Raw genomic sequence first — 27493 nt, 5'->3', positions numbered from 1 at the left:
GACAACTTGCTGGTAGTTTAGGTGCTGGTGAATGATGAGATCATGGTCTGGATCGTGAGTTAGTGGTGGACAGAGATAAGGTAGGCTGAGAAAGAAAGGAGTTTTTTTTTTTTTTTTTCTTTTTGCAATGGAATCTGTCCTCTGTCCTCAGAGATTACGAAATCACACAAACAATGAAAAGAGACACACAGCTGGTCCATGACAAACCAAAGCTGGAAAGTGAAGAGTGGCTAAGTGAGTAAGCCATTATAAAGACCGCAAGTTCAAGACCTGCAGAGCTCCAGTTGGAGATCACAGAGGAACCTCAGGGAGCACCAAGTGTCTAGTCTTGAGACTGCCCTGGACTTTGGGATCCCCAGGGAAACTGGTTAAAAACCTGATGGATCCCTTTTTCACAATCCCAATATTCTAACCCAGAATCTCTGTGTTAGACTGGGAAATCTGTATTTTCGGAAACAGTCCTGGTGATTTGTATTCATGGACAATTTGAAGGCTGTGGACTAGTGCAGAAGTGTGTTCATGGATGTGTTGTCCTGTGCAGGGCAATTGGTTACCAGACGATTTAGTGCAGAGGTACAGCCTTGAAGGAAAGGTTGAGGTTGCAGGGCTCAATGACATGTGAATCCTTTGTGTTTGGTCCCTGGTCCCTGCTGGGAACTCTGTTTCCTTAAAGGAGGCCTCAGTACCTTCTCTGCTTTGTGTTTGTAGGTGCATGTTTCAGAAGCTGGGGGACAGATGGCTTGGAAACTTCTCAAAAGAAAAAGATACAGTATTACAGAGGTGTGAAGGCAGATTCTACTTGACATTGGGCAGGTGAGGCCACCTCACTACTCCCTGCCTAGCACCCTTTCCTACCTTCTGCCCCAGACTTGCTGAGTACCAGAGGGTCTTCTAAGTACCAATGCACATGATGCTATCTCAGTCATTTTTATTCCAATTTAGCATGTGCTCATATACTTGGCTGGAGTTTTAGGGTTCACTCCTAATTGGGGTATATAGATGAAATCTTGGTGGTAGGAGAAGAGGTACACAGAACTACTAGATCTGGTATAAAGATGAATGAAGTTGCTTGATTGCTAATTGCTCCCAAGACTGGGGGACATTGTAGGGACTTTAGTGGGGGAGGGGGAATTGTCTTATGGGCAATGCTTGAGCCAGGAGCGGATTTCTTGTAATCCATGTGAGTGTGGATCCTAAATACTTTCTCTTTCAACTCTGCTCTAGCCTGTGCCGACGGTGCTGTCTTCTAGGACACATGGCTCCTAGAGATGAGGAAATGTGTAAGCTCATCTGCCATAGTCCCTCACTTCCTGTCTCTAACACAGTATCACTGTCATTTAAAGGAGAGCAATACTGAGGCCTGGAAGACCTTGATATGCCTTAATGCACAGGGGGTTAGTGCCACTTCTAGAATCAGCACCTGTGCTTCCTGATTCCCAGGCCAGCACTCTCCTAGTGCCCCATACTTCTGGATGTGCTGCTTTCTGCATCTCCCTGACACACACACCCCGCAAAGACCTGCAGACCTGGGCCCTAAAAGTTGGGTTTTACTTCTAGCAGAGATTGGTTTCCTGTGCCACTTCTTCATCCAAAAGTGGCACCTGACTTCAATGAAGTTGTCACTCCTCTTCCTCTGAGGTCTCAATTCACATATGATGGGCATTTCTCTGGGGTTGAGAATAAATTGGATGGGAATAACTAGGGGTAGGCAGAATGTTCTGGAGCCTATTTCAATGGGTTGGGAGGGACTCTTCTCTCAGTGGGCAGGGGAGGGTGGCAGGAGAAAGGATTGATGCAGGTTGGTGCTAGACAGCAACTGAAGTCCTTGGGTCCCAGGAAATTGATATTAGGTAGCAGAATTACTGTACCAGAGCAGACGTGTCTGTCTTGAATGGGCAAAGAGACCAACCAAGTCAGAAGGCCATTCTTAAAACTGATGGCCTCAGTTTCTAAAAATGTACCTCTCCTCCACTGCCAGCTTCATCCTTCTGGATTTGTGTTACCCTAAAAGAAAAGAAAATTGCTTTATTTTATAAATAAAATGTATTCTTGAAAACCCTAGAGCCATATAATATTCTAGAGTAGGTCTGTACCCAAAGCTGATGTCTAGGAAAGAGCCCAGAGACTGGCTTTGGTGGCCTGGACTTCTCACAGTGTGACTGTTCAGGTCCCTCTTGGAACATATTTCTCATTTTCAGAAATGCAGAGTTGGTAATGCAGTTCTGAGGTCCTTAGTGATCTCATCGTCCTGGAGGTGCTTAGCCTTGCTTTGGGGAAGAAGGTCTTCCTGGGTGAGTCAGTGCCTGGGATCTGCCGTAGGCGGCACGTACTTAAGTGCTCTGGAGACCTTCATGGTGGAAGGTGAGCGTTGGAGGTGTCTGGGATTTTATTTATTTATTTTTTTACTTCTCTGCTTCTCTGGCTGCCTTACCCGGTGTTTATGGATGTGTAAATGGTTATTTTATAGGAGGTGGGGAGTTCGGGAGATGAATTCCTTGGCAAGGTCATGGCTGAGGAATGATGAAATGTGATCTAAAATCTGCAGAGTCGGCACGGGGAGGTTTCCAGGAAGGGAAAACGGGAACCATAGGCTGTGACTGGACATATTTTCCACCCATCACTGAGACTAACTGGTGGGACAGGGGGCAGCTATGGCCAGTCTCAGAGCAAGAAATGTTCTGAGTGGGATCATCTTACTACACTTCATCTGCCCTGAAATGCCCTTTTTTATTAAAAAAAAAAAAAAAAAAAAAAGGTCGTGGTGGAGGGCAGAAAGGACATTGCAATCATCAGAAAGATGAGCAGATCCAAAATCTCTCCTGTCCCTGCCTTCTAGAAGCATGCACATCCTGGGTTCTAACTGTGGTTGGGATCCAAAGAGATAAAAACAAAACAAAGCAAATAAACAAAATCCCCTACGTTTCTAAAGCTTGCCGACTCCTTTAAAACCAGGAGTGGCGTTAAACTAGCACTTTGGCTGGATGAAGGACTGTAGGGACCTGCAGTTACAAGGCTGTAGGGTCTTAGGAACAGAGGACATCAAAGCTGGGCCGCACAGGAAGATGGCGGAGTGCTATGGTTTTCAAGCCTTGGGTTATCTGTCAAAGTATCTCCCCAAGTGAAATCACAACGGGGATCCCAATGTATGACCCGGACCATGGGAGCAGTCTGTGAGATGCAGGAACTGGACGTGCCTGTTTCTCACACCCAGTACTATGGAAAAACAGTGTGAACCCCGCTCTCCCCATAACCTACACAGCAAGGCAGTCCTAACCAAGGGGGCCTGAACCCAGGCCTGACATGGCTTCTACTTCCTGAGGACTGGCTCCCTCCAGTGGATGGTAGGTTACAGGGCCAGAAATTTTGTAGTGTAGGTCATTAAAGAAAAACTACATAAACATTGGCTTGGAAGTGTTTCTGGGACATCTGCCCAGCAACCCCTGCTCTCTGTGTTCATCCCTGCTTCTGACTTTGTCTGACGGTTCTGACGATCAGCTCCCTGGAGAGTTATCTTTTTTTCCTCCATTATTCCAAATTCTGGAAATGGTTTACAACTTGATTTCCCTCCTGTCTCCTCCATGTGCACCCCACCCCACCAACTGCTCAGATTCCACTCTGGACAACAGGCCTTCGGTGACTTGAGTTGTACATTTATTCACTTGACAGTAAACTTGCCAGACTAGGCCTGACTCTTTTTTCCTAAACAGAGTGGGTTTTACCTAGGATTCCCGACAGATCCACAGATCATCGTCATTGAAAACCTGGGAGTGACCGTTGACCATGGCAGAAGGCACAGGGACTGTACAGAGATGGGACGCCTCTTTTGAATGCTGAATCAATGCGTCATAGGCTGTGACCTTCAACTGAACGTTCTCAAGGTGAAGCCTTAGGGGATCTCTCCTGTGACCAGAGAGAGAATGCTCACCAGGTCCACTAGGTAGACACCCGTGCTCATCAATCATGGCGTGAAGAAAAGGGTGAAGACGAAATCCTGTACCCCAGTTTCCACTTTGAGAACCAGTGGGATGATACTGTTACAAGGCTTAAATGAACTGACACATGAAAAGGGTTTTGAACACTGTAAAGTGCTTTGAAAGAACATAGTAAGTTCTCAATAAATTTAACAGTGATTACTCCTAAGGACTCAAAAAAAAAAAAAAAAAGCATGGGATGCTGGTAAGGGACTCAAAACGTAAGATAGAGGAATTTTTATAATTTCCTCCCCCAAACTGACTCACGCTTCCCAACTGAGACATGGTTCAGTGAGCAAATTTCCCAAAGAATGCCTCGAGTTACGGGCACAGAAACAATGAGGAATATCGACGGAGGGAAGAGATCCCCGTCTCCGGCCAAGGATCGGATGTCCTGGAGTGCTCTGGGCCTCACAGGAGTATGGCTGTTGTGGTCCAAAAGTGACAGTTTCTGAGAGATACCAGAGTGTCCGCTGGACAAGCGTTCAGTGACCCCAGGCAGTCGGACTACTATTTTCATTTTGCAAATTTCCTCCCTATTCTTGAACTTGGTCCCACCTGTGGGACTTCAGAATGGAATGTTAAGGCCACTTTTCAGACCCCTGACACAGCAGCGCTTCTGCCCACCTCGGGGGCTTCCTGCAGGGAGTGGCTGACTCTCTGGCTTCTCTCTGTGCTTCTCTTTCTTGGTGACTTCCCTGTAGCAGCCATTTAAAGTGGATTCAAGTCACAGTTCCCACAGTTTCCATTGCTAGAGAACGGGAAGCCTGGGGTCGGAAATAACTCTGACTTGGGCGGGAAATGAGGTCTTTGTGGTAGGAAGAGGTCTCTCGGCTTCCCACCTGGTCCCCAAAGAGTCCAGTGGCTGGGGTAGGAATAAGGCTGGAAATCAGTGCTGTGTTCTACGGCTCTGTCTCCGAGTTCCTCTAAGACCACACAGTTAGAGAGAAGCAAATAGGCACTGAGGACTCCCTGTGTTCTACCCTGTCCTTTCCCTGGGTAGAGAAAACAGGGCCAAGGACAGAAACAAAGTCCTTGCAGCCATGCAGTGCGTTCAAGGCCCTCCGGAGTGCTCTACTGCATTCAGTCCTGGGTCCGTTGACTGTCCCTTAAGCCTTGTCCATGTCACGTTCTTTCTTATGCCCTCATACAAAAAAGGAGCATCAGGGATTTGCTACCAGACTTTCTCAACGTGGCTTGCGACTCCTTGGGTGGACATTTATTTTCGTACAGAGCTTAGCATTGCAGCTGACGCTCAGTAGGGACTCGAGGAATGACAATAATGCTTTTGTTAAATGTGCTGTCTGAGCCGGGCACTACCATGTGGATTGGCCAGTTTGGTCCCCCCGATCAAGCTCTGACAGCGAAGTGCTGCCGTCATGATGCTCATCATGAAGAGACAAGTATCAAGGTCCAGTCAAGCTTGGCTCTTTCCTCAGGGGAGGCTGAGGCCGTGGACACCTACCTTGGTTGATAGAGACATATGCCCATTATGTCACACAGTCCTCGGGTGGCAGGTATCTTTATCCCGACTTTTCCACTGAGATGGGGACTTGGGGAGCACATCAGAGCTGGAGCAGGTCCAGGAGGTAAACAGAGATCCCCAGTCCCACTCACACCCTGACATATTGAACTAGAACCTTCAGGGAAGACAATTTAAAAATCTGTATTTTCAGACATATTATTGCTGGTGATCTTAATACACAGATGATCAGAAGCTACAGATGGAAGTGGAGAACCCTCTTTATGGTTAGGGTAACTATAATGCAGGTAGTTTTGGTGACTCTGGTGACCAATAGATCTCCATGGAATGTGTTCTTGTGAATTAGTCTTGGCTGTAGGGAGCTGCTGTCCTCAAGGTCATGTAACCATGAAGGTCAATGACTATGAAGTCAATGACCCTAGGGGAAGAGTGCCAGGGGAGTTAAGATGTATTGGCAATGATTGGAAGATGGGGACTTTTGGCCGGAAAGGACGTCATCTCAGGGGTGGGTGGCAGGAACAAGCTCGTTCAGGGATTTTAGGGAGACATATCAGATATGGGGGGTTCCCTGGAACTTCCAACTTCTAGGTGGTCTTCTTTTCTGATGCACGGGCTGCTGTTGTCTGTCGATGACTACATGCCCTGGGGTCTGTTCTCTAAAGAAAAACCACTGATTAGAGCGTCTTATGACTCATGTCTTTTTAGTTCTTTTTTCACAGGAATAGCTAACTCGGTAGTTAATTAGTAGCATACCAAATGGATAGAAAAAAAAAACCATTTTCTATGGGGAATGGAGATGATAATATTCCCCACAGAACAGTTTTGACCTGTAAAGTGGTGAGAGGTGGCCTCTGGAGCAAAGCTTTGGGAGACTGATGACATGTTGCTCGGCTGTGTGGCCTCCAAATTTAGTGATTTGTAAAATCAACAGAAAGCAAGTGGAACTAGAGCGTTGAATTAGGTTTTCCCCTCAGTTTACAGGCACGGTCCCCATCTGCAGAAATCCCATATCTGATGATGGGGTTGGTGGAGGCGTGTAGAGGTCTGCTGCCTTCTGAAGGGTTGTTCCAACTTCAGAGCACGCCATAGGATTGATCTAGGCACATCCTGGGACATTCTCTCCTAAGGAAAAGACTAATTATTGCCTCTCATGCCTCCTGCTATTAAACAAGAGGTTCTGGCAGCTTACCTGCCCTCGGGAGGCTACTCTCACTGACATACACAAGGACCGTCCCTTGTGACTGGGTGGTGGCAGGAACAGGCTTTGCAATAGTCTTGGCTGCAGTGCATGGGATCCTGCAGCTTGAACTGGACAGATGTTGCTGTAGCAGTGTTAACTGTGAGCAGGGAAAGGCCCCCACCCTGTGCACCTGGTCTCTGGTTCTCTAGGTGAATCTGGGGTTCTTGATCAAGGCCCGGTCACCTGAGCAGGGGAGCCTACATTTTTTGAAAGAAATAGTTCCTGGTGTGCCGCTGAACTCTTGCAGAGATAGTGAGCCCGTCTGTGGGATATCAAGGGACTTTGAGACCAGAACTGCCCATCATGAGCCGAGAGCAGAACACCCTACCAAGTCTCAGTGCCAGATGGGCCCAGCAGCAATCCATGATAAGATGAAGCAGTCCATTGGGTCAGGCATGAGTGGTCACAATCTGCCAGATGAGCAGGTGACTGAGATCCGATGTCAGCCACACTGCTGTGCCCCTCGCCCTGCTCACACCATGCTCACAGGGTGAGTCACTTATGACAAGTGATAGAGGAAGAAAAGGGCAGGGCTTGATTCACAGAGGACCCAGCTTGGTGCATGGTCCAATTGGGGATGGGCTTCAAAGACAAAGTGAAAATCCTCCCAATGGCTAGAGTGGGTGGGCATCTCTCCTGGTCATCTGCTTGCATAGAAAGAGAAGTGGCCTGAGGTTAGAATTATAGCTATGTGTCACTTATGGGTAGAGGAGATGCTCTGAGAAATGTGTCATTAGATTTTGTCATTATGTGACCATTATTGGAATGTACTTCACAAACCCAGATGGTACCGACTGCCTTTGGCACAGCTAGGCTGCATGGCATAGCCTATAGTTCTGCCAGTTTTTCTCCTAGTAGACTTGCTCTGGCAAGTAATTTTCTTCCATAATCCACTTCTATGTATTCTCCCCCAAACTCTCCAGTGGTCTTGATGTCAGCACACACACCATTGCTCGCTTTCGCTTTTTGTACTAGAAAATCAATTCATGGATCATTTGAATCACCCAGTAAATTCAGCATTGTAGTTGAGTCCAGTATTTGCTTTCAATGTTGCAAAGTTTCTGTTTTGTTTTGTTTGTTGTTTGGGGGTTTCGCAGCACTGGGGCTGGACCCCAGGGCCTCATGCATGCTAGGCAAGAGCTCCACCACTGAGGCTCACCCCGAGCCCCCAACGTTGCCAAGTTTTGTTTTGGCCATGATCCTCATGGTGCAGAGAGGGGTACACTTCTGCGTTTGCGCTTCAATCCATCCATGTCCTTTAAAGTTTCTCCGCACTGGACGTAGGCCATTCTCAAATTGGCATTAGTTTTGTTGCCTTTCATGCTGCAGATTCTTAAGCAGCTTCCATCACTTTGTTCTTGTTCTTCCAGATGCCAGCTGTGGTGGATGGGGCCTGCCTGATTGGCAAGCAGTAAACATGACCCGTTTTCTACCTTTGTAGTTCTTGATCAATTTCCATGCCATCACTGGATGTAGCCTCTTATCGGCACCATTAGTGGGATTTGTGTGCTTGGGGGCTATAATGAACAAGACAACAGGAGATTAAATCAAGCACAAGAGAAAATGATGCAAACTAGAGATGCAGCAATCGTGAGATCTAGGGGGGCTCCTGCTGATGTAACTGTTTTAAAGTGAAATTCCTTTATTTATAAGCAGAAGAAGTACAATCCAAAACAATGATAGAAATTGTAGTGTAGTAAATGTATAGGTTAATAAATTGTGCCTTAGTATCATTGTCAACTATCATTTATTGCCCATAGAGGCATTTCTCAGAACTATTGGGGTTTTGGTTCCTGACCACGGCGATAAAACAAATATTGCAATGAAAAGAGTCACATGAATTGCTTTGTTTCCCAGTTCTTGTAAAAGTTATGTTTCTACTGTACTGTAATGTATTAAGTGTGCAAATAGAATTATGTCTAAAAATCCATGTCTATACTTTAATTTTAAAAAGACCTTATTAATAAACATGTTAACGACTAGGGGAGCTTTTGGCAAATCTTAATCGTTTTGCTGGTGTAGGGTCTTGCCTGGGTATGGATGGCTGTTGACTGATGCGGATGGTGGAACTGGCTGTGGACATTTCTTAAAATGAGACACCACTAAAATTGTCCCCATTCGTTGACTTCCTTTCATGAATGATTTCTCTGAAACTTGCAATGATGTTTCATGGCATTTTTACCCTCAGGGGAATTTCTTGAAAAATTGGAGTCAAACCTTGCTGCTGCTTTATCAACCAAGTTTATGTAATATTTTACATCATTTGCTATCATTTCAACAACGCTCACAGCATCTTCACCAGGAGTGGATTCCATCTCAAGACACCATGATATGACTAGGCACTAGGAATCTTTTAACTCGTTGTCATCTCATGGGGCCACCATCATAAGGTGCAACTATGTGCACTCCATGGTTGATAGAAATGCTCTCATGTGGCATGTGACTGTGTATATGAACTCATAGATAGTGATTGTTATAGTTTGGATTTGGAATGTTCCCCGCGCTCATGAATTGAAGGCTTGGTTCTCAATGTAGTCATGTTAGAAATGGGGCTTTGGAGAAGTGACTAGATTATGAGGACTCTGATCTTATCGGTGGATTTCCCATTGATAGGTTCATAATTAAATAATCTATTGGGAGCTGTGGGGAACTGTAGAAGGTGGAACCTAGTTGACTGGAGCTGGTCCTTGGGGGCATACCCTTGGGGACTATACTTTGTCCCTGGCTACTGCTCTCCCTTCTGCTCCACTATCTGGCTACCATGATTTGTGGTGCTAGGACAGAGGAATATAAACAAAGTAGCCATTGTATCAGGGGTTTATGATACACGTGGGTCAAATGGCAAGAGCTCTCACTCACCGTGATTGACATACTTGACTGTCCAGTCTGCTAGTCACAAAGGCCAACACTGAGCCCCCACTGTGGCCTCATTCATCAAGGAGACTAGCTAGCTCGTTAGTGGAAAATATTCATTTGATTGCATTGTACTCACTCTACCCTGAAAATGTCCACGACTCATCTTAACTGGTATAGACATACTTTGAAGAATGAATTTGACATTTCTGTTTCTAGCACCTCAGCTAGCACCACTATCTCCAAGCTTATAGAATGTCCATTGGCATGACATCACTATAGAGTAACAGACATACTACAGCAAATAAGGTACACCACAGGGTGTACGACCATGGGATCTGCTGATCCTGTAAGTACCAACATTTTCCAGAAGATCTTGGCCAGATAGAAGAGTGGACAGCCTGCTGGAGGCATAGTTGAGGCACCAGCTTGGAAAGAACACCCCACAAGAATGAAGGGCCATCTTCCAGGATTCAGTAGATACCCCGAACCAACCAACATATGGTGTTGTGTCCTTGGTAGGTAAAAATTCATGGATCTAGATATGAGAAGGGGAAATAAGAGTGACCTCACTTACCATCACTTCTAGACACCCCAGCTGGGAGAAATTTGTGTTTCACATTCATGAAAATTAGAGCCGTATGGGTTTGGAAGTTTGGGTTCTCAGGGGAAGAGTGCTTCCAACTTGGTTTCTAGTGTATTTATTCAGCCTCAAGCCATGGCTGCACTCCATCTCTTAAAATTTGCAGGCCAAGAGACCCAAAGGCAAGAAGAAGAAGGCACCAGTTTGAGGGGGAGGTGGTAATAGGCCCTCATCATCAGGAGAAGATGCAGCTGTTATTGCTTACTGAATATGATTGGCAGGTAGGTCACCCATTTGCCTATCTCTCTGGTATCCCCCTTACCCATTCTTGATGGCAAATGGACAAGAACAGCAGCCACAGCCTGGTCTTCAGAAGGGTGTGAAGGGCGAGGGGCTCAGCACTCAGGGATGAGGGTCCACTTCAACCCTGAAGGGAAGCCATCTAGACCAACAGATGTGTTGGCTTAGGACAAGGGGGAGATCTAGAATTAGGGCCCAAGGAGCCAGTGATAAGAATCATTTGTGGCCTCAAGACCAGCTGTAGCAGTTGGAAGGGGGGGCACTGCAGCTCACCCCACTAACCTTTGTCTTGCAAATTTCCTGAGAAAAACAAGTTTGAAAGATTATTGGAGTTTTCCAGAACTTATTGTACAAGCAAAGAGGTTCCAGCAGTGCAAGGGGAGGGTTGTTATGGAGTCTGCAGTGTGCTGACCAGATTTTCCTCTCCCAGGACTGAAGTGTTCCTCAGCTGAACAGAGCCATCTCATCCAGAGTTGTGCTCTGATGCAGGAGTGACCTGCAGCCATGACTGGTTGAGATGGGGGTATAAGCACCCTGTCCCTTTGCCACATCTGGGTTATCCCAATTCTGAAGCTCCCTGTGGAATTGGCTGGGACCTAGGCTGTGACTACAGCATGACATCAATTCTTTCTCTGCTCATTCTTGCTTTCCACATTCTCGAACACTCTCTGCCCGAGTTGGCTTCTCAGGGAGACCAGTTGGTGACATTCCTGGATCCTGATTGGGGTCTGTGCACCATAAGAAGGCTCAATCACTTCCATTTTCTTGTACCTGCAGTTTCATACTCCAAGGACAGGAAATGCTACTCTCAGTTGCAGGTGAATTGGGTTCAGCATTCCTTGAGAGTGATCTTGGCATGGGGGACATAAGCAAATTCTGTTCAGTCCTTTATAAATGGAGGGCAGCTCTCTCCTCCTTCTTAACATCTTCTTTAAGATTTTTCTGGCACTAGCAGGTCTGCTGATCCCAATGAGCTCTCCTTGTGGTCATACCATGGCTCATGGACAAGGAGGTACATTCCCAGTTAGTGTTTAGGATTGAAGTCTTCTAGGCTGTAGGAAAGGCAGAGAGGTTTTTTTTGTGTGTGTGTTTGAAATGAAAGGCATTCATTGCTATGAATGGGTGCCAGTGTGTGATAATCACTAGAAGCTCTATGGTGACTCCTGGGGTCCATGCTTCTACTTGATGTTCTCATAGAGAAACTTCCAGAAAGACTCAGTCTAAGATGCAGCAGGTGTGCCAGTTACCTCAGCCCCTGTCCTCCTTGGAAGTATGACTGTTGAACCATCTGCCAGCCTTTGCTGCTTCCGTGGGGGAGGTAATGATGTGATCAAGTGCCAGAGCTCTCAGCATAGAAGATTGGGTAGGGCCGTTGATTGGACTCCTTAGTTCCCTCCCTAAAAGACATGATCTTCCTCATATTATGGATGAGTTAACCAAGGCTCAGTGTAGAACAGTGAGAGAGATCAGTTCTGGTGATAAAACCAAAGTTATCCAGACAGCCTTCCAGGTCAGTGCTTTTCCTAGTGTCTCATGCTGCCATTTATATGTCCTTGTGCCATGGTCACTAAGGTCCTAGGAGAGATGGTGTGAACGGGGCCCAATGGAGCTGTGAATACAGTGATCCAGCTAAATATGGCATGACCAGACCCTCAGCCCCCTGAATTGGCAGTACCTAACTGTGCAGATGTTTCTCTGCAGGGCAACCATAGCTCTTTTCTACCCTTGGGGACCCAGTTGCTGTCTGTGTCCCCACAAGGGGGTCATGTGACTGACAAATGCAGGTTGAATACTGCCTTGAGTTGCTTATGCCAGAAGAGGCAGTCCTGTCCATTTGACAGAAGCTCTTAAGCTGGTAAAGTTAGGGTGTCAGGGAAGAGTGTTAGAGGGAAGTGGATTTTCTAGGTCTAAGAAGCTACCCTTCAGTTGCAGCTCTGTGGAGTTTGGGGAGTTTCCTGAACCAGTCCTACTTTCCCCCACCCTAACACAGAGCATCTCACCCTGCCTTGGCCTTACCTTCTTACCTTACCTTCTCCCCACCCCGTCTACCCATGCTTTGGTCCATGCCCCATGGCCTCTTGCCTATCTATTGTGGTATTGTGCTAACACATCTCTCTTTCCTCCCAATTAGGCACGTTAGCTACCTGCTCTTCCTGGGGGACTCTGGTCATGGTCCTTCTCTCTCCACTGAATTGAAACTTTCAGTGCCTATAATCACTAGGGTGACCTGGTGCTCTAGTTTCCCTGGGACCATTCTGATTTATATCTATTGTCCAAGAATAAATTGTTTGTAAGCCTACATTATACTCTGAAGAGAATCCTATTTGGGGGATACAAATGCTATGCTCACCTTACTTATAATTATCTGAATGGAGCTCAAACCCTCCACTCTGACAGGTAGCCCTCGAACTTCTTTCCAAGTTTCCCAACATGGCGCACATTCTAGCCCTAACACTTTGCCTAGGCATCCCCCCAATCTGACCAACATGCTCATCCCTACTTCTAGGCATTTGCTCAAAGAATATCTCTTTCTCTTCCTGCACTGATATCTCTCACTCCCCTCCGGTCTCTCCTCCAAGACCTAGTATGACTTCCATTCTACTTTGAAGTCTCCACCCAAACCTCTTGCCAAGGGTCCTCTGGGCTTCCGCTGATTTCTCAATGTCTGTGGCCTCTGTGTAGGTTGGTAGACAGAGCTGTCAGGTCAGGGAGCAGGAGAAGATTGTTGTAATGGGTCACAGGAGAAACTTGGGGCAAGTTTGAAGTGGGTGAGGAAAAGAATTTGGCCGGGGGCGGGGGGGGGGCGCTCCTGCAGAGTAAGTGACTAAACTAACCTGAGTCTGGGAAATGGTGCTGGGGGCAGAAATCCGAGAGTCAGAATGGGCCTTGAGTCTCATTGAAGATCAGCCAAACCAAAGGGTCATTTGCTTCACAACCAGACTTTACACCCCACAGCTGTCTTTACCCGCTCCCCCCCCCAGCTCAGTGTGAATCTCCCTCCCACACCAAAATACACAACCGCTTACTGTAATGAAATTTATATTTATCTTATATATTCCTTTAACAATATTTAACTATCATTGAACATTGTGAATTAAACTTAGGTTTGTGAGAGCAGCGTCCTCCTAAAAATACACAGCATTTCACAATGATTATTGTTTCCAGGACCCTTACAAGAATCCAGGGAGGTAGGTAGGAGAGGAGTCTCATGGTTCACCCTCACAGGGGAACTCGCTGGGTCTCACAGAGGGCGAGGGATCTGCTCAGAGCTTTACATTTAAAAAATGACATATTCATCCTTAAACATTCATAGAAGATGCATTAAAAAATTCCAATAACTTAAATATAATCTGTTTTTAATTACATAATAAGACCCATTCCTTTGCGTATGATAATGAGATTATTTCAGAATGCATCATAGGAAGGGAAGCTGAATCCAGCATTTCTCCGTCTCTGAGTTTCGTCTCAGTCTCTGGTTTAGTCTCCAAATTGGTGATTACTGTGGCGTCGGAGTTTGGAGTTTTTGGTCCAGGTACTTGATGGCGTCCTTGACCCACTTCTGCTTGGGGTCAGCGCAGAACTCCTTGTCCTGTTTGGTCTTGAAGCTATGGGAAGAGAGGAAGAAATTAGAACGATTCTCCTTGAACTTGAACCTCTGCCCATTGAATTCTGCACCCTCTGGGATCATCTGCTACGGATCTTTTTGCTAACGGGGTTGCTGGGTTATTTGCTAAAGGGGTAGTTGTGGAAGAACAACAGGGAGCAGAGGAAGGATGGGACTCTGGGGTAGGCTGCTGCCCTTGAAGGCCCCGTAAAAACCATCTTTTCTCTTACTCCAAGGACCAAGTCTACCCTGAACAAGCTCCCGTGCAGGGAACAGAGGGTGAATGTTTTCTGTTGGGAAAATTCATGGATTAGATTACAAACTGAGCCTGTGACTCCAAGGAATTCTGACGCAGTTCTTCTTGACTCCGTGCCCTGGGCAGGAGTTTTGGTCTGGGGGAGGGTGAGCTCATTCTACTCACATCACGGCTTTCTGGGGACACTTGCTGCCGGTGATCTTTCTGTAGCTCTCCAGGCGCTGAATGGAGAACTTCTTGTTTGCCACGGCAAAGCAGCAGGTAGTGGGGACAGAAGCTGAATTTGAGAAGAGGGAAAGAAAAACAGAAAGAATGAGCCACTCATGGTAAGTGAGGATTCTCCAGCATGACTTTGTAAAGACGGAAAGAAGTTAGGAGAAAGTGAGGACGTGGAAGAGGTGGAGGCTCCTTCATTCACCGTGAAAGGTTCTGCCTCTGCCTTGACACGGATCCCTCCCTACGGTGGGAACCCATCACCTCTGCCAAGAATACAGAAAAACTTGATCAAGGTGCTCGGTTCCCACTCTTTCCTGATGAGAAGCCACCTGGCTTTGTGATGGTCACCAGAATGTCCTGCAAATATTCTCAGTTCTCTGCTTTCTGGACACAGGAGAGACTGACACTTCTTGACCACTCTTTTGGGGTTGGAGCCATTACTAGTTTTGACCAATAAGGGAGAAGATGGAGTGACCTGTGTCGTTTCTAAGCAGACATGTATTGCCACTGAAGCTCCTTAAGAGCTTTTCTTCTTCATCACCTTAACTGGTTTAGGGTCCTGAGGATGTAGTTAGAATCCTGAGCCCATGCATTACCGACATTTGGTTATAAATGAGAAATTGACCCTTTTTGAGTGAATTAATTGTATTAGGCCATGGGTAATCAGGATTGTTTGTTACTGCGGCATGCATGAGCTTATTGAAACTAATACACTAAGACTTCTTCAGAGGATGGGAAGATGAGTTATGGCCCAAACACCTAGATATGCTCCCCAAGCAGATTCAAAATGAATCACCTCGGGAGGGTGCCCTGGTACCTCACCCCCTTCTAACCCATGTTTCTGAAAGCTCTCTTGGAGTCTAGCAAAACTTCTAGGCTTGAATCAACAGATTTATCCCCCTTTACTACTATCAAAAATGCCCACCATGCCACACCAAATCCTGTGAGGACAGCTGGTCAGGGATGCACCCAGCATCCGTCAATGCTCACGACAAAGAAAGAGCATGGGAACTTGCCTCAGTGGCCAGACTGCCAGTTCTGGCTCTTCCATGGACTGGATTTGGGGCTGGGAGTTCTTATCTGCTCAGAGACCTGTTTCCCCATGTTTAAAATGCAGAATTTGCAGGGAGTCTCTGACGGTTCTTGCTGGTTCTGGAGGTGCATAGCTTTCCTGGAGGGAAAGAGGAGGCTTACCTGGCTGAGCAAGCACCTGCGTGCTGAGGATGGCTGCTGTGAGCATCAGGCACAGAAGCACTGCAGAGACCTTCATGGTGGTGCCAGATGAGGGCTTTGGTGTGAGAGGTGGAGGTGTCGGGGTTGGTCTCAGCCTCTCTGCTCTTGTGGCTGTTCTGCCTGCTTTTATAGAGAGCAGAGTGGGTGGGAGCTTCCAGGGAAGCCCTTGCCTACACGGGGTCAGAGAGAGTCAAGTCATGTTGAAGGGAAGATTCTCAACAGCTGACCACACTCTGGCTCTTGAGAAAATTGCAAGATAGAAGGAAGCAAATTTGTGGGTGGGATTTGGCACCTGTTTCATGAGGATTGAGAAGGAAGGGCGTATGTGATTATGAAATATTATTCCACATCTGCAGGAGGGCAAAGAAACTAACAGCATAGGAAAGCAGTGGATTTAAGAATGCCCCTTGGTCCCTGTGTTCACCTTGTGATCTTCAGAGTTCGGGAAGACAGGAAGGGACCCTCAAACTTTTGCAGGGTGCTCACTCATTTGCAAACGAGCGATTGCTCAGCAGAACTTAGCTTTGTTGGGTCTGCATGACCCAGGGAGGATAGCACAGGAGAGCTTCGCCCCTGTGACTTAATCCAGTGGTCATAGAATCCTAATGCCTTGGGGTTTAGTGTTAAGGACCATCAGAACAAGATCGTTCCTATTGATTTTGACTGCTGGTGCCTTTTAAAATGATTCACTTAGCTGATAAAGCCCTTTTCCAAATGAAATCAAGACAAACTTCTATATATCAAATATACTGTCGTGTAGTGGGTCTGTTTGCAGCAGAGGAGGTGGCCCCTGTGCCCTCACACCCCAAAGATTCAAGGAACACAATTGGAAAAGTTTACTCCTAGTTTACTCTCACTCCCTGAGCATGCATTGCAGACAAGGAGTCTGATGGCTTGAAGACATCAAAGAAACAGGGAACACAAGAACCTGTACATACTGCATTGTGTATAACATTGTGTATAACCAAGTAGGAGAGGGTGCAAGGAGGGGTAAAGTCTTTATTGAGGCAATTGCAGTAATTACAGCTTGAATACTGGTTGGAGGCCCTGCCTGGCTGTTTCCTGGCTTTTCCCACACACCCCAGGATGCGATTGATTGATGGGTAAAGGTTGCACAGATAGGTGTGTTAAGAAGGGTTCCGAGGACTTGCCTTGAGTTAATAGAGGACAGTATTGCAGTTCACTGGTTATTTCTGTCATGGGCAAAGGGTTTAGAGAGTCCCCTTAGTGGCTTACAAGGTTTCTAAGTACCCATCTAGAATAATTGGAATGCAATTCCCTACAAAGGGATCAAGTCAAGGCCAGAACACTTGGCCTTCCCTGGTTTTTGTTACTCAGTTCCAAATGGGATAGTCTAGTGGAGACAGTGAATCCAAGATGCCTGAGTTTGGGTGATGGCCCTGCCTCTGACAAGCTTGGAGGCCACGGTCACCACACCTATCCCCACACTGCCAGGTTAAGAAGGGGATAATAATCTTTCCTAACTTTGAGGGCTGTCATGTGAATCTAATGAGTTTATACACACCACACACACACACACACACACACACACACACACTACTTAGAAAAGCGACCAAATCTCTGTAGGTACCGAGTAATCGGAAGTTAACAGTTTTTATTATTAGGAAATGGGGCAGATGGGGCGGGTCGGGGGTACTAGAAAGAGACTGAGAGTGTAGGCAGATGGCTTTCTCCATATGTTCTCCAAACTTCCTATTGCCTCCAAGTAAAGACGTATGCTCCTAGGGATGGTTTCCAGGAATGAACGAGTTGCACATTTGGGAGACATGAGGGAGGTATCAGAAATTGTGTCATGAATATAAATTTGGAAGTTTCTTGACCCTCAGAGGTTCTTGGCTGACGTGGGTGAAGTATTATGTGGCCTTCGTAGGAATAATTTCAGAGCTCATCTGGGAGCTGAGAAGCTCCTATCAGTGAGTGACTTTCTATATTTGTATTATTCTCCCTAAGTTTTTATCTGAATTCCAGAAACTTGGTGGGTCACTCTCAAGGCACCCAAGTTCACCAGCAGCTGCTCCCTCTAGCAGCCTGGCTGTCTCTAACTATGGGGCCGCTGGAGCTGGCTGTTCTTATCTGTCTCCTTCCAGGAAGCTTCTCATTTAGCAGTGACCTGGGATGAACCTACCTCTCACTCCTCAGATTTGGTGTCTGATGAATAGCAGGCCTTGGTCAGGACCCACTCTGAGATCTGCATCCTCCACGGAGAAAGCAAAATCTTGGCCTGAGAGCTTTTCAGGGAATGGTGGGAGATTAGCAGGAAAGGGTGCCAGGAATTGGGGCTCCTGGCTTTGATTCGTACGGCTCCCGATTTCCTGTGCTGTGATAAAGCCAAAGACAGACTTGGAAGAGACACAGACGTTTATCCCAACCCTCTCTTGGAAACTACAACCTCAAAAGAGTAAAAAGCCCAGGTCGGGGTGGTGGTGGGGACCAGAGTCGGGGAGTCCTGAAGCCTACTTCATGTGTTTGGGCAGAGCTCTTTTTTGGAGCCTCTGCCTTTTGACTCTGTCTTGGGACACTTTTACTGCATTGTAACTCTCACCTCTGTTTTTCCTTGGGGCAAAACCAGACCCAGAAAGATCTGACTTCTGTCTGTCTCAAAGGTCACAGAGGCCATGTCTGCAGTTTCTCGTCCCTTTTGGAAAAAATTACCCCATAACTCTACATTAGTCTAAGACTTCTATGAATGTGTCTAGCAAATAGCAAGTTGTCACCAAGAGCACATGCAAGACTCTGTAGTACTTTGTTTTCACAAGAATTGGCTTATTTTATCCTCCCAGGAAACACCAAAGTAAGTCCATTTCTCAAAGGAGAATACAGAAACTCAGAGAAGTTAAGTCTCTTCCTCTTCTGTGAAATCATTTATGAAAGCGGAGCCTGCTTCTCAGGATTGCCTTGAGGCTTGTTTATTTGAAATATTCTTTCTGTAACACGATCTCACGATCCTTTCACAGCTATGGACTCCGCTCTCCTGTACAAAGGCAGGCGTGGAGGCACACAGGGCTGTGGCTATTTCACTGGAAATAGGTCAGGGGAACGCTGGCTGACCCCTCGGGAACAGCAGCAATGATCCCGGTGGGCTCGCGGCAGCACATCTGTTTGATGAGCGTGTGACAGCCAGATGTTGCTAAAGCAGCTTGTCACAAGTGCTCTCTCCCAAGGCGGGGGCGCGGGGGCTCAGATGCTCAGAGTGCATAAACTCCAGCGGTCACTTGAAACGTGTGGCCTCCAAGTTCACAGAGGCAAGAGAAGAGCGGCTTGGTCACTGTGTAGGAAGTTCTAAAGAGCCAGGTGTGGAAGCAGTCAGGTCACTTCTGCCTACATGCCCTGGACGTAAGCTCATCACATGACTTCGCTGTGACTGCCAGGGACCCCCGAGGAATGAAGAGGCAGCACTTGAGCACCTGGTGAGGACAAACAGTTTCTATCGCAGTCTGTCCTCAGCTCACCTCTTAGGCACGGAGGACACAATTGACCCACTCAAAAGAGAGATGACCAAACTCCCATGGACTCCTTAAATCCACCTAAGTCTATGGGATTTCTTGATGGAGGCTTTTGGATGAGGATATGGACCCACCTTGTCCGGTGACCTGGGTACTAAAGGGACAGGTTATTTATATGGAATGCAGCTAGTTTTCAAAGGCCAGAGTCCTTGCAAGCAGGGCCATCCGGGGGTGGGCGGTGGGGGTGGAGTTGAACTCTGTACCAATCCTGTGGCCCTCAGGCAGATGTTATATAAGTCCCCCGCCCCCCTTCCACTAGGCTTGGTTCCCCTTTCTGGGGAAGTGCTCTGTCTTTCTGATCCTGACTCCCTGCTGCCCTGTGGAGGCCCCCCTCATTTCCCATTCTCCCCCTTGGGTGCCTCTGAGGTGTGCAGAACAGAACCTGCTCCTCTAGGGGGCTCTGCGGCCTCTGAGGACTGCTCACTGAGCTTGGAGTTGATTTTCATTTTGAATTGACCGTGCTTTTTTTTTTTTTTTTTTTTTTTTTGGTCCAGGCTCACTTGTGAGGATTGTTCTCTTAATGCCTAAGAGGTTTCTCATCTGTTTGTACCCAGTCACCTCTATGTGTATATTATGCCATCTGTCACAGTTCAAGTTTCTTACCAGATGTACTTCTCAAATTACTTCTCTGCGTTCTCTCTCTCTCTCTCTCTCTCTCTCTCTCTCTCTCTCTCTCTCTCCTGAATGAGGCTGTTAGGCTTGAAACATCACTTTTTTTTTTTTTTTTTCTGGACTTGTATTGCTGAATTTTAAAAAATTCATTCTCTTAATGTTTGGAACCAAGACACAGATGGCTTTTCCAACAGTGTTAAGACCTTGAATTTGTAGATGTTATTTATTCTCTCTCTTTCTCTCTCTCTCTCTCTCTCTCTCTCTCTCTCTCTCTCTCTCTCTCTCTCTCTCTCCCGCCCCCCTTTTCTATTTCAAGAACAGGAGATTTTTTTTCCTCTGAGCTCTTCTCCTATGGCCTTGACAAATTCAGACATAAACAACCAACATACTATTAATATATATTTTCAAATTCCTCTCTGCAGCTACAGTTTTAGCAGACAGGACCTGACAGCTTTGACAGTTTGTAACATGAACCTTCATCTTTTCAACCTGAGAAATCAGCTTCCTCACGGCCTGCAGTCCGATGTCTAGTCAGGGCTTTCATCATGACCGTGGTCCCAGGTCCCCTGTTGTTCAGGATTAAGCGAGGCTCCCATCTTCAGCGGCTTGACACCACCAATGTTCTTTTCTCTTGTCACGGTTCAAGGTAGACCTGGTGGCTGTCCCCAGAGAGATGGACTGCTTCCACCTGGAAGCTGGACTTCATGGAACATTTCTCTCAAGGCTACCGTGATGGGGGGAGAGAAGGCTGGAAATGTAAGTTGTTGTAGGGACTCGGTGTGGAAGTGTTGTACATCATTTAGATGCTCACCCAATTGATTGTATATAATTAAGTCATGTGGACTCCCAAGTAAATGCAATTTTTAAAATTTTAATGTCTTAAAATTTAATTTGTTATTACTTTTATTATTATTATTTTGGTACTGGGGATTGAACCCAGGGGGTGCTTAACCACTGAGCTACATCCCCAACCCTTTTAATTTTTAAAAATTGATTTATTTATCTTAATTAGGTATATATGACAGCAGAATGCATTTTGATTCATTGTATGCAATTGCAGCACAACTTTACATTTCTATGGTTGTACGCAATGTAGCCTCAGCTCAATTCACAATAGCTAAACTGTGGAAGAGACCTAGATGCCCTTCAGTAGATGAAGGGATAAAGAAATTGTGGTATATATATATATATATATATATATATATATATATATATATATACACAATGGAACATTAATCCTCATTAAAAGAGAATAAAATCATGGCATTTGCAGGCAAATGGGTGGAGTTGGAAAATATAATGCTAAGTGAAGTAAGTGAATCCTAAAAACCCAAAGGCTGAATGTTCTTTGAATGCTGATCCATAACAAGGGGTGGGGAGGGATGGGAAGAATGATTGGGCAAAGGGGAGGGAGGGGAGGGAGGGAGCATGGGGGCAGGAAAGATGGTGGAATGAGATGGACATCATTACCCTGGGTACATGTATGACTACACCTATGTTTTTTTATTATTATTATTTTGAGACAGGGTTTTGCTAAGTTGCTTAAGGTCTCATTAAGTTGCTGAGGCTGGCTTTGAACTTGTGATCCTCCTGCCTCAGCTTCCCAAGTCACTGGGATTACAGGCGAGTGCTGCTGTGCCAGGATTTTAATTTTAATTTTTTATTGGTTCTTTTTAGTCATACATAACATTGGGATTCATTTTGACATGATTATAAAAGCATGAAATATAGTTTGCTCTCAGTCCCCAGAACTTCCCCTTTCTCTCCCCTTCTCCCTTCTCCGTTCCCTTCCCTCTTCTGATTTTTCTACTATTTACTTAGTTTTTTTTTTTTAAATAATGCTTATGGATGGAGATAATGGTGAGACTCACTGTGGTATATTAACATACGTATATAGGAAAGTTAGGTCAGGTTCATTCCACTGTTCTTCCCTTGTTCCATCCCTCTTCCCTCCCTCTCAAGCCCCTTGCATTATTCCATGGAACTTTTTCTATTTTAATGGAATTCTCCCTTTCCCTTTCCTTTTATCCTCCACCCCTTATTTTGAACTAGCCTCCCCGTATCAGAGAACACATTCAACCTTTGACTTTTTAGGTCTGGCTTGTTTCACTTAGCATAATAGTCTCCAGTTCCATTCATTTTCTGGCAAATGCCATATTTTTTCTTCTTTATGGCTGAATAATACTCCATTGTGTACATATACCACACTTTTTTTTTTAAAGAGAGAGTGAGAGAGGAGAGAGAGAGAGAGAATTTTTAATATTTATTTATTTTTTTTTTTAGTTCTCAGCAGACACAACATCTTTGTTTGTTATGTGGTGCTGAGGATCGAACCCGGGCCACACGCATGCCAGGCGAGCGCGCTACCGGTTGAGCCACATCCCCAGCCCAATACCACGTTTTTTAAAATCCATTCATCCGTTGATGGACATCTAGGTTAGTTACATAGCTTGGCTGTTGTAAATTGTGCTACTGTAAATACTGATGTGGCTGTATCCCTGTAGTATACCAATTTTAAAACTTTTGGATATATACCAGGAGTGGGATAGCTGGGTCATATGGTATTCCATTTCTAGCTTTTTGAGGAATCTCCATACTGCTTTTCAGAGTGGTTACCCTAATTTTCAGTCCCACCAACAACATATGAGTGTACCTTCTATTCCACATTCTTGCCAATACATATTATTACTTATATTCTTTTTTATTAAATTTTTTTTAGTTGTAGTTGGACACAGTACTTATATTTTATTTTTATGTGGTGCTGAGGATGTCCCCAGCGCCCGAAACATGCTAGGTGCTGGGCTTTTCCACTGAGCCACAACCCCAGCCCCAATTATTTATATTCTTGATAATTGCCATTCTGACCAGAGTGAGATGACATTCCAATGTAGTTTTCTCCCCCCTAATTGCTAGAGACATTGAATTTTTCTTTATGCATTTTTTGGCCATTTGTGTTTCCTCTTTTGAGAAGGGTCTGTTTAATTTCTTTGCCCATTTATTAATTGGGGTTATTTGGCTTTTTTTGATGTTAATATTTTTTGGTTCTTTTTATGTTCTGCATATTAATGCAGTATCTGAGGAGCAGGTGGCAGAGATCGTCTCCCATTCTGTAGGCTCTGTCTTCTTCACGCTCTTAATTTGCTGTGCAGGAGCTTTTAAATTTGATTCTATCCCACTTGCTGATCTGGGGTTTAATTCTGACACTTTAGAAGTCTGGTTAAGAAAGTTGGTTCCTGTGTCAACATGTTGGAGCATTGGGCCTACGTTTTCTTCCTGCAGGTGCAGGGTTTCTGGTCTAATGCATAGTTCTTTGATCTACTTTGATTTGAGTTTTATGCAGGGTCTGAGAGAGGGGTTAAATTTCATTCTGCTACCTATGGATTTCCAGTTTTCCTAGCACCATTTGTTGAAGAGGATATCTTTCCTCCAATGTTATGTTTTTGGCAACTTTGTCTAGTATCAGATAACTGTATACATGTGGGCTTGTCTCTGTGTCTCCTATTCTATTCTGTCTGTCTCTAAGCCTGTTTTAGTGCTAGTTCCCTGCTGTTTTTGTTACTGTATCTCTGCAGTAATTTCAGATCAGGTATTGTGATGTCTCAAGCAAGACGGTGGGTTGCACACCGAGGGTCAGCTCACACGTGACACACTGCCTGTAATGATGCTAATAAAAAGTCTCTTTCTTAAAAAAAAAAAAAAAGACTCTTTTTGCTCAGTATTGCTTTCACTGCTCTGGGTCTCTTATTTTTTCAAATGAATTTTAGAACTGCTTTGTCTAGTTCTGTGAAAAATGCTGTTGGTATTTTGGTGAGTTTTGCATTAAATCTATATAATGCTTTTGGTAGTGTGGCCATGTTGAAGATATTAATTCTGCCTGTCCAAGAACATGGGAAGTCTTTCCATCTTCTAAGGTTGTCTTCATCTTCTTCAATGTTCTCTAATTCTCATTGTGAGGTGCTTCACATCCGTCATTAGATTAATTCCCAAGTATTTTATCATGCTGGAGAACATGTGAGAGCCCCTGGATGTCAGGCATTCACATTCACTATTACCTTAGGACTGGTGTGTGCCTAACAACCTCATCTAGCAGGTGGGAAAGGTCAGGCAAAAGACAAGGAAAAATGATTTAATGGGAATTTTTGCAGCGGTGACCAAAAGACCTGTCAAGAACGATTTTATAGGAGGAAAAGTTTGTATGGCACTCACAGGTTTCAGAGGTCTCAGTCCATAGAAAGCCAACTCCATGGCTCTGTGTCTGAGTGAGGCGGAACATCAGGGCAGACGGTGTGAAGGAGGAGAGCAGCTCAGGGTGTGACAATTGGGAAGCAGAGAAAGAGAGAGCTGCACTTTCCAGGGACAAAATCTGTACCTTAAAGACACAACCACCCATGCACCACCTCCTCCGGATTCACCCTACCTATCTAGAGTTACCACCCAGTTAATCTATGTCAGTGGAGTAATGCAGTGATTAGGTTAAAGCTCTCATAACCCAATCATATTTCCTTTAAAACTTTCTTGCATTGTTTTACACATGAGATTGGGGGGAAATCTCATACCCAAACTGTAACAAAAAGATACAATTCTTTGTCTAAGTCAGTGGACATGTCCAGAGAGTACCTTAATCCAATAGAGAGAAAATAAGGGAACTTCAGAGTGGCCCCCAGACATGATAGAGAACTAGTTAAAAAGGTAGAAGCAGCACCTTCCTCACCCAGCACTCCGTATCAGAATCTTTGGTGATGGTGCTGCACATCTGTATTTTTCCAAGTGTCTAAGTGATGTTGAGGTCCATAAGAGAGCCATCCATCTACTGCAATGTCTATGGTAAGTAACTTTCCCAAGTTTACTAGGCACGTTAGTGGTACAACCCGTCTAATCATGGAATCCCTCTGTTCCTGAAAACCCTGTCTCCAAGAACCTTTGTTGCAAGCTGTTAAGGGTTTGTTAGTGCTATCTGTTGGGGTGCAGGGTCACCTCCCTCCCTGCTTCTCCCTAATCTGTAGAAATGGAAATTTTATTTTTTTTTAAAGATACCTGGCTCCAGATGCAGAAGGGATTTCTCAGTGCAAGTGATGTTTGTGATAGTGTGGATTGGGTGATTGAATACAAGTGGACAACCAGCCAGCCAGGAGTCTGACGCAGTAAATGAAGGGAGATACTTTTGTGATGGAGAGAAAAGTAACAACTTGAGAAAGGAAGGAAGGTGTCTAAGCCAACAGCTAAAGCTGAGGGGTGTCAGATGGAGCTGTGGAGTTGGCTTAGCCTGGCCCCAGCCTGCCAGACTCTCCTGTACCAGTCATCTTGGGGATGACATGTCTCCAGGGGAAAGCCCTGAGACTACCTATTCTTTTTTCTTTCACAGCCCAAGCCCCACCCTTGGCCACCATACCCTCCTCCTTGCCACCCCATCAGTCTCTCCAGCTTAACTTTATTCCTTAATAAGCCGTCAAAGTCAGGTTTTATACAAAAATATATTTTATGTGAAAATGCGAAAGTGATACCCGCATAAATATTCCATTTTTGTAATAACGCAACGATTTCATTATCACAAAAATTTTAAATAAAATCTTTGCATTGATTCTTGCAAGCTCCTTCATGATACTTGCAGCAAGGCAGCTTTACATTCAAAACACACCAACACCCATGACAGGTTAAATTAAAATATGAATAACTTTGAAAACACGACTGAGGGAAAAAAAATTAGGATCCACCTCATTACCCACCACTCGCAGCCCTTCCTGAGAACTGGAATAAATTAATCTCAGAGCAATTCTCAAAAAAAAAAAAAAAAAAAGGACAGAGGATGCAGATGGGTTGCTCCTCCAGTCCCGGCCTGAAGCTGTTCAAGGGTTTTCTTGTCCAGGTGTTTGATGGCATCCTTGACCCACTGCTGATTGGAGTCAGCACAGATCTCCTTGTTCAGTTTGGTTTTGAAGCTGTGGGGGGAGAAAGGGCTCCATCAGACGGGTCACCCTGAGAACCCCCCTGGATGGCTCACCTGCCTGGCCCCTGAGCTCCAGGGGGAGGGGACTGCCCTAGGATGGAGGAGGTGGAAGGCAGAGGAAGGGCCTGCAGTGGGGGGAGATGGCAGCAGCTGCTTTTGTGGACCCAGAAGAAACCCCCTTGTCTGGATGAAGGGACCAAGCTCTGAACTGAAGCCTGGAAAGGGAGCAGGTAGTGGAAGTCACTTTCCTCGGCGGGACTCCCCTTTTCCACTGGGAAAGTTCTGAGATTCTGTGGGAGATGCTCTAAGCATCTGAGTGTTTGGATCCAACTCGGTTGGATAACGCTCCTCCCCGCCGCTCCCGGGAAGGACTTAGGGCTCAGGGTGGAAGGTGGTTGATCAGAGGCCACTCACATCACAGCTTCCCTGGGACAGGTGCTGCTGGTGATCCTGGTGTAACTCTTCAGTTTCTGCACGGAGATCTTCCGTCTCCGGGTTTCAAAGCAGCAGGTGGAGATGTTGATCCCATCTGCAATGCAACCGGAAAAGGCTCAGGACAGGGAGTGCTGGGTCATTCTGGAAGCCATGCAAGGGATGGTAAGAAGGAGTCAGTGGGAAGGGAGAAGTTGAGAGAAGAACCCGCCCATCCTTCGAGTCGGATGGGTCTGAGGTATCCCTTAAACGCTCTTCATGTCATGGGCTATGAAACGGGAGCAGGTCCTCACCAACTGACAGGCACAAGAGAAACTGACGAACACTATGGTTGTTGCTGGGAGGAGCTGAGATAATAAGCCAATCCCCTGTAGTAAGGGGATTCATAACTAAGGCTCTGAGAAATCTGTGCCTGCAGGTGAGCCATGCAAGGGATACCATCCATCTCTGCAGGGCCTCTGTCTCTGGGAGCTGGGCTGGGGGATGCACAGACCAGGTTCTGGGTCTCCTTTCTGCCTCTCCTGTATCTGGAAATACCCTGCAGGCCACCACCAGGAGGCCCCTCTCTTTGGATCACCCAGGATCACTGACAGCCGCTGGGCAGTAACTCTGGGCTGTAGCTCTGGGCATGTTTCCAGAGCTGGGATTCTAGCCCAGGCTCTGCCCAGCAGCAGCTGTGTGATTGGGCTCACTCCTGGCCTTCTCTGAGTTGCCTGATCTTAGAAAAGCAGCTGCTAAGGTGAGGCAATGGGTACCCCTTGGGATGTGCTGAGCATGATGACCCAGAGATGGGGTGATATGTTTCAGGGTGGAGGGGGCAGGGTCTTACCTGGCTGAGCAAGCACGGGAATGCAGAAGGCGGCTACTGTGAGCATCAGGCACAGAAGAGCTGCGGAGACCTTCATGGTGAGGAGGATGAGAGAGAGAGAGCTTCAGCCTGGGAGTTGGAGGTTTCTGAGTTGTTCTCAGCTCTCTGTTCTTCGGGTGGCTCTGTCTCTGCCTTTTATAGGAAGCAGACATGGAGTATAAAGGAAGGGGTGTGGAGAGAGAGCTTTGTTATTCAGAATGAATCACAGAATGAATTACACAGGATGGTGTAATATATTGGGGCCAGCATGCTGCCCTGGGGTGATGCTAGGATCTGGGAGATGAAAATGTGGGTTTAGGGATGGCGATTGGTCTGTTTTCATCCATGACTGGGAGAGTTCGGTGAGGTGGTGGCTGTGCCTAGGCAGACCAGGG

General features: G+C 46.0%; 1 protein-coding gene across 2 annotated transcripts; it reads right to left on the bottom strand.

Moving 5' to 3' along the window:
• Positions 1 to 13812: 13812 nt before the first annotated feature.
• Positions 13813 to 27156, bottom strand: LOC113199007 (eotaxin-like). 2 transcript variants are annotated; one of them, XM_026411893.2, is made up of 3 exons: positions 27081 to 27156; positions 26234 to 26348; positions 13813 to 14035 (listed from the first exon to the last, which is right to left on the bottom strand). In XM_026411893.2, exons 1-3 carry the CDS (start codon positions 27154 to 27156, stop codon positions 13927 to 13929), a joined length of 300 nt encoding a protein of 99 aa, XP_026267678.2. In that variant the 3' UTR covers positions 13813 to 13926. The 2 variants fall into 2 exon arrangements, with proteins under 2 accessions (XP_026267678.2, XP_026267677.2); XM_026411892.2 differs by lacking the exons at positions 26234 to 26348; positions 27081 to 27156 and adding exons at positions 14456 to 14567; positions 15701 to 15816.
• Positions 27157 to 27493: the final 337 nt, after the last annotated feature.

Source organism: Urocitellus parryii, chromosome 7 (assembly GCF_045843805.1).
Source record: "Urocitellus parryii isolate mUroPar1 chromosome 7, mUroPar1.hap1, whole genome shotgun sequence".
NCBI classification, from domain to species: domain Eukaryota; kingdom Metazoa; phylum Chordata; class Mammalia; order Rodentia; family Sciuridae; genus Urocitellus; species Urocitellus parryii.
This window is presented reverse-complemented; position numbering and strand designations above follow the sequence as displayed.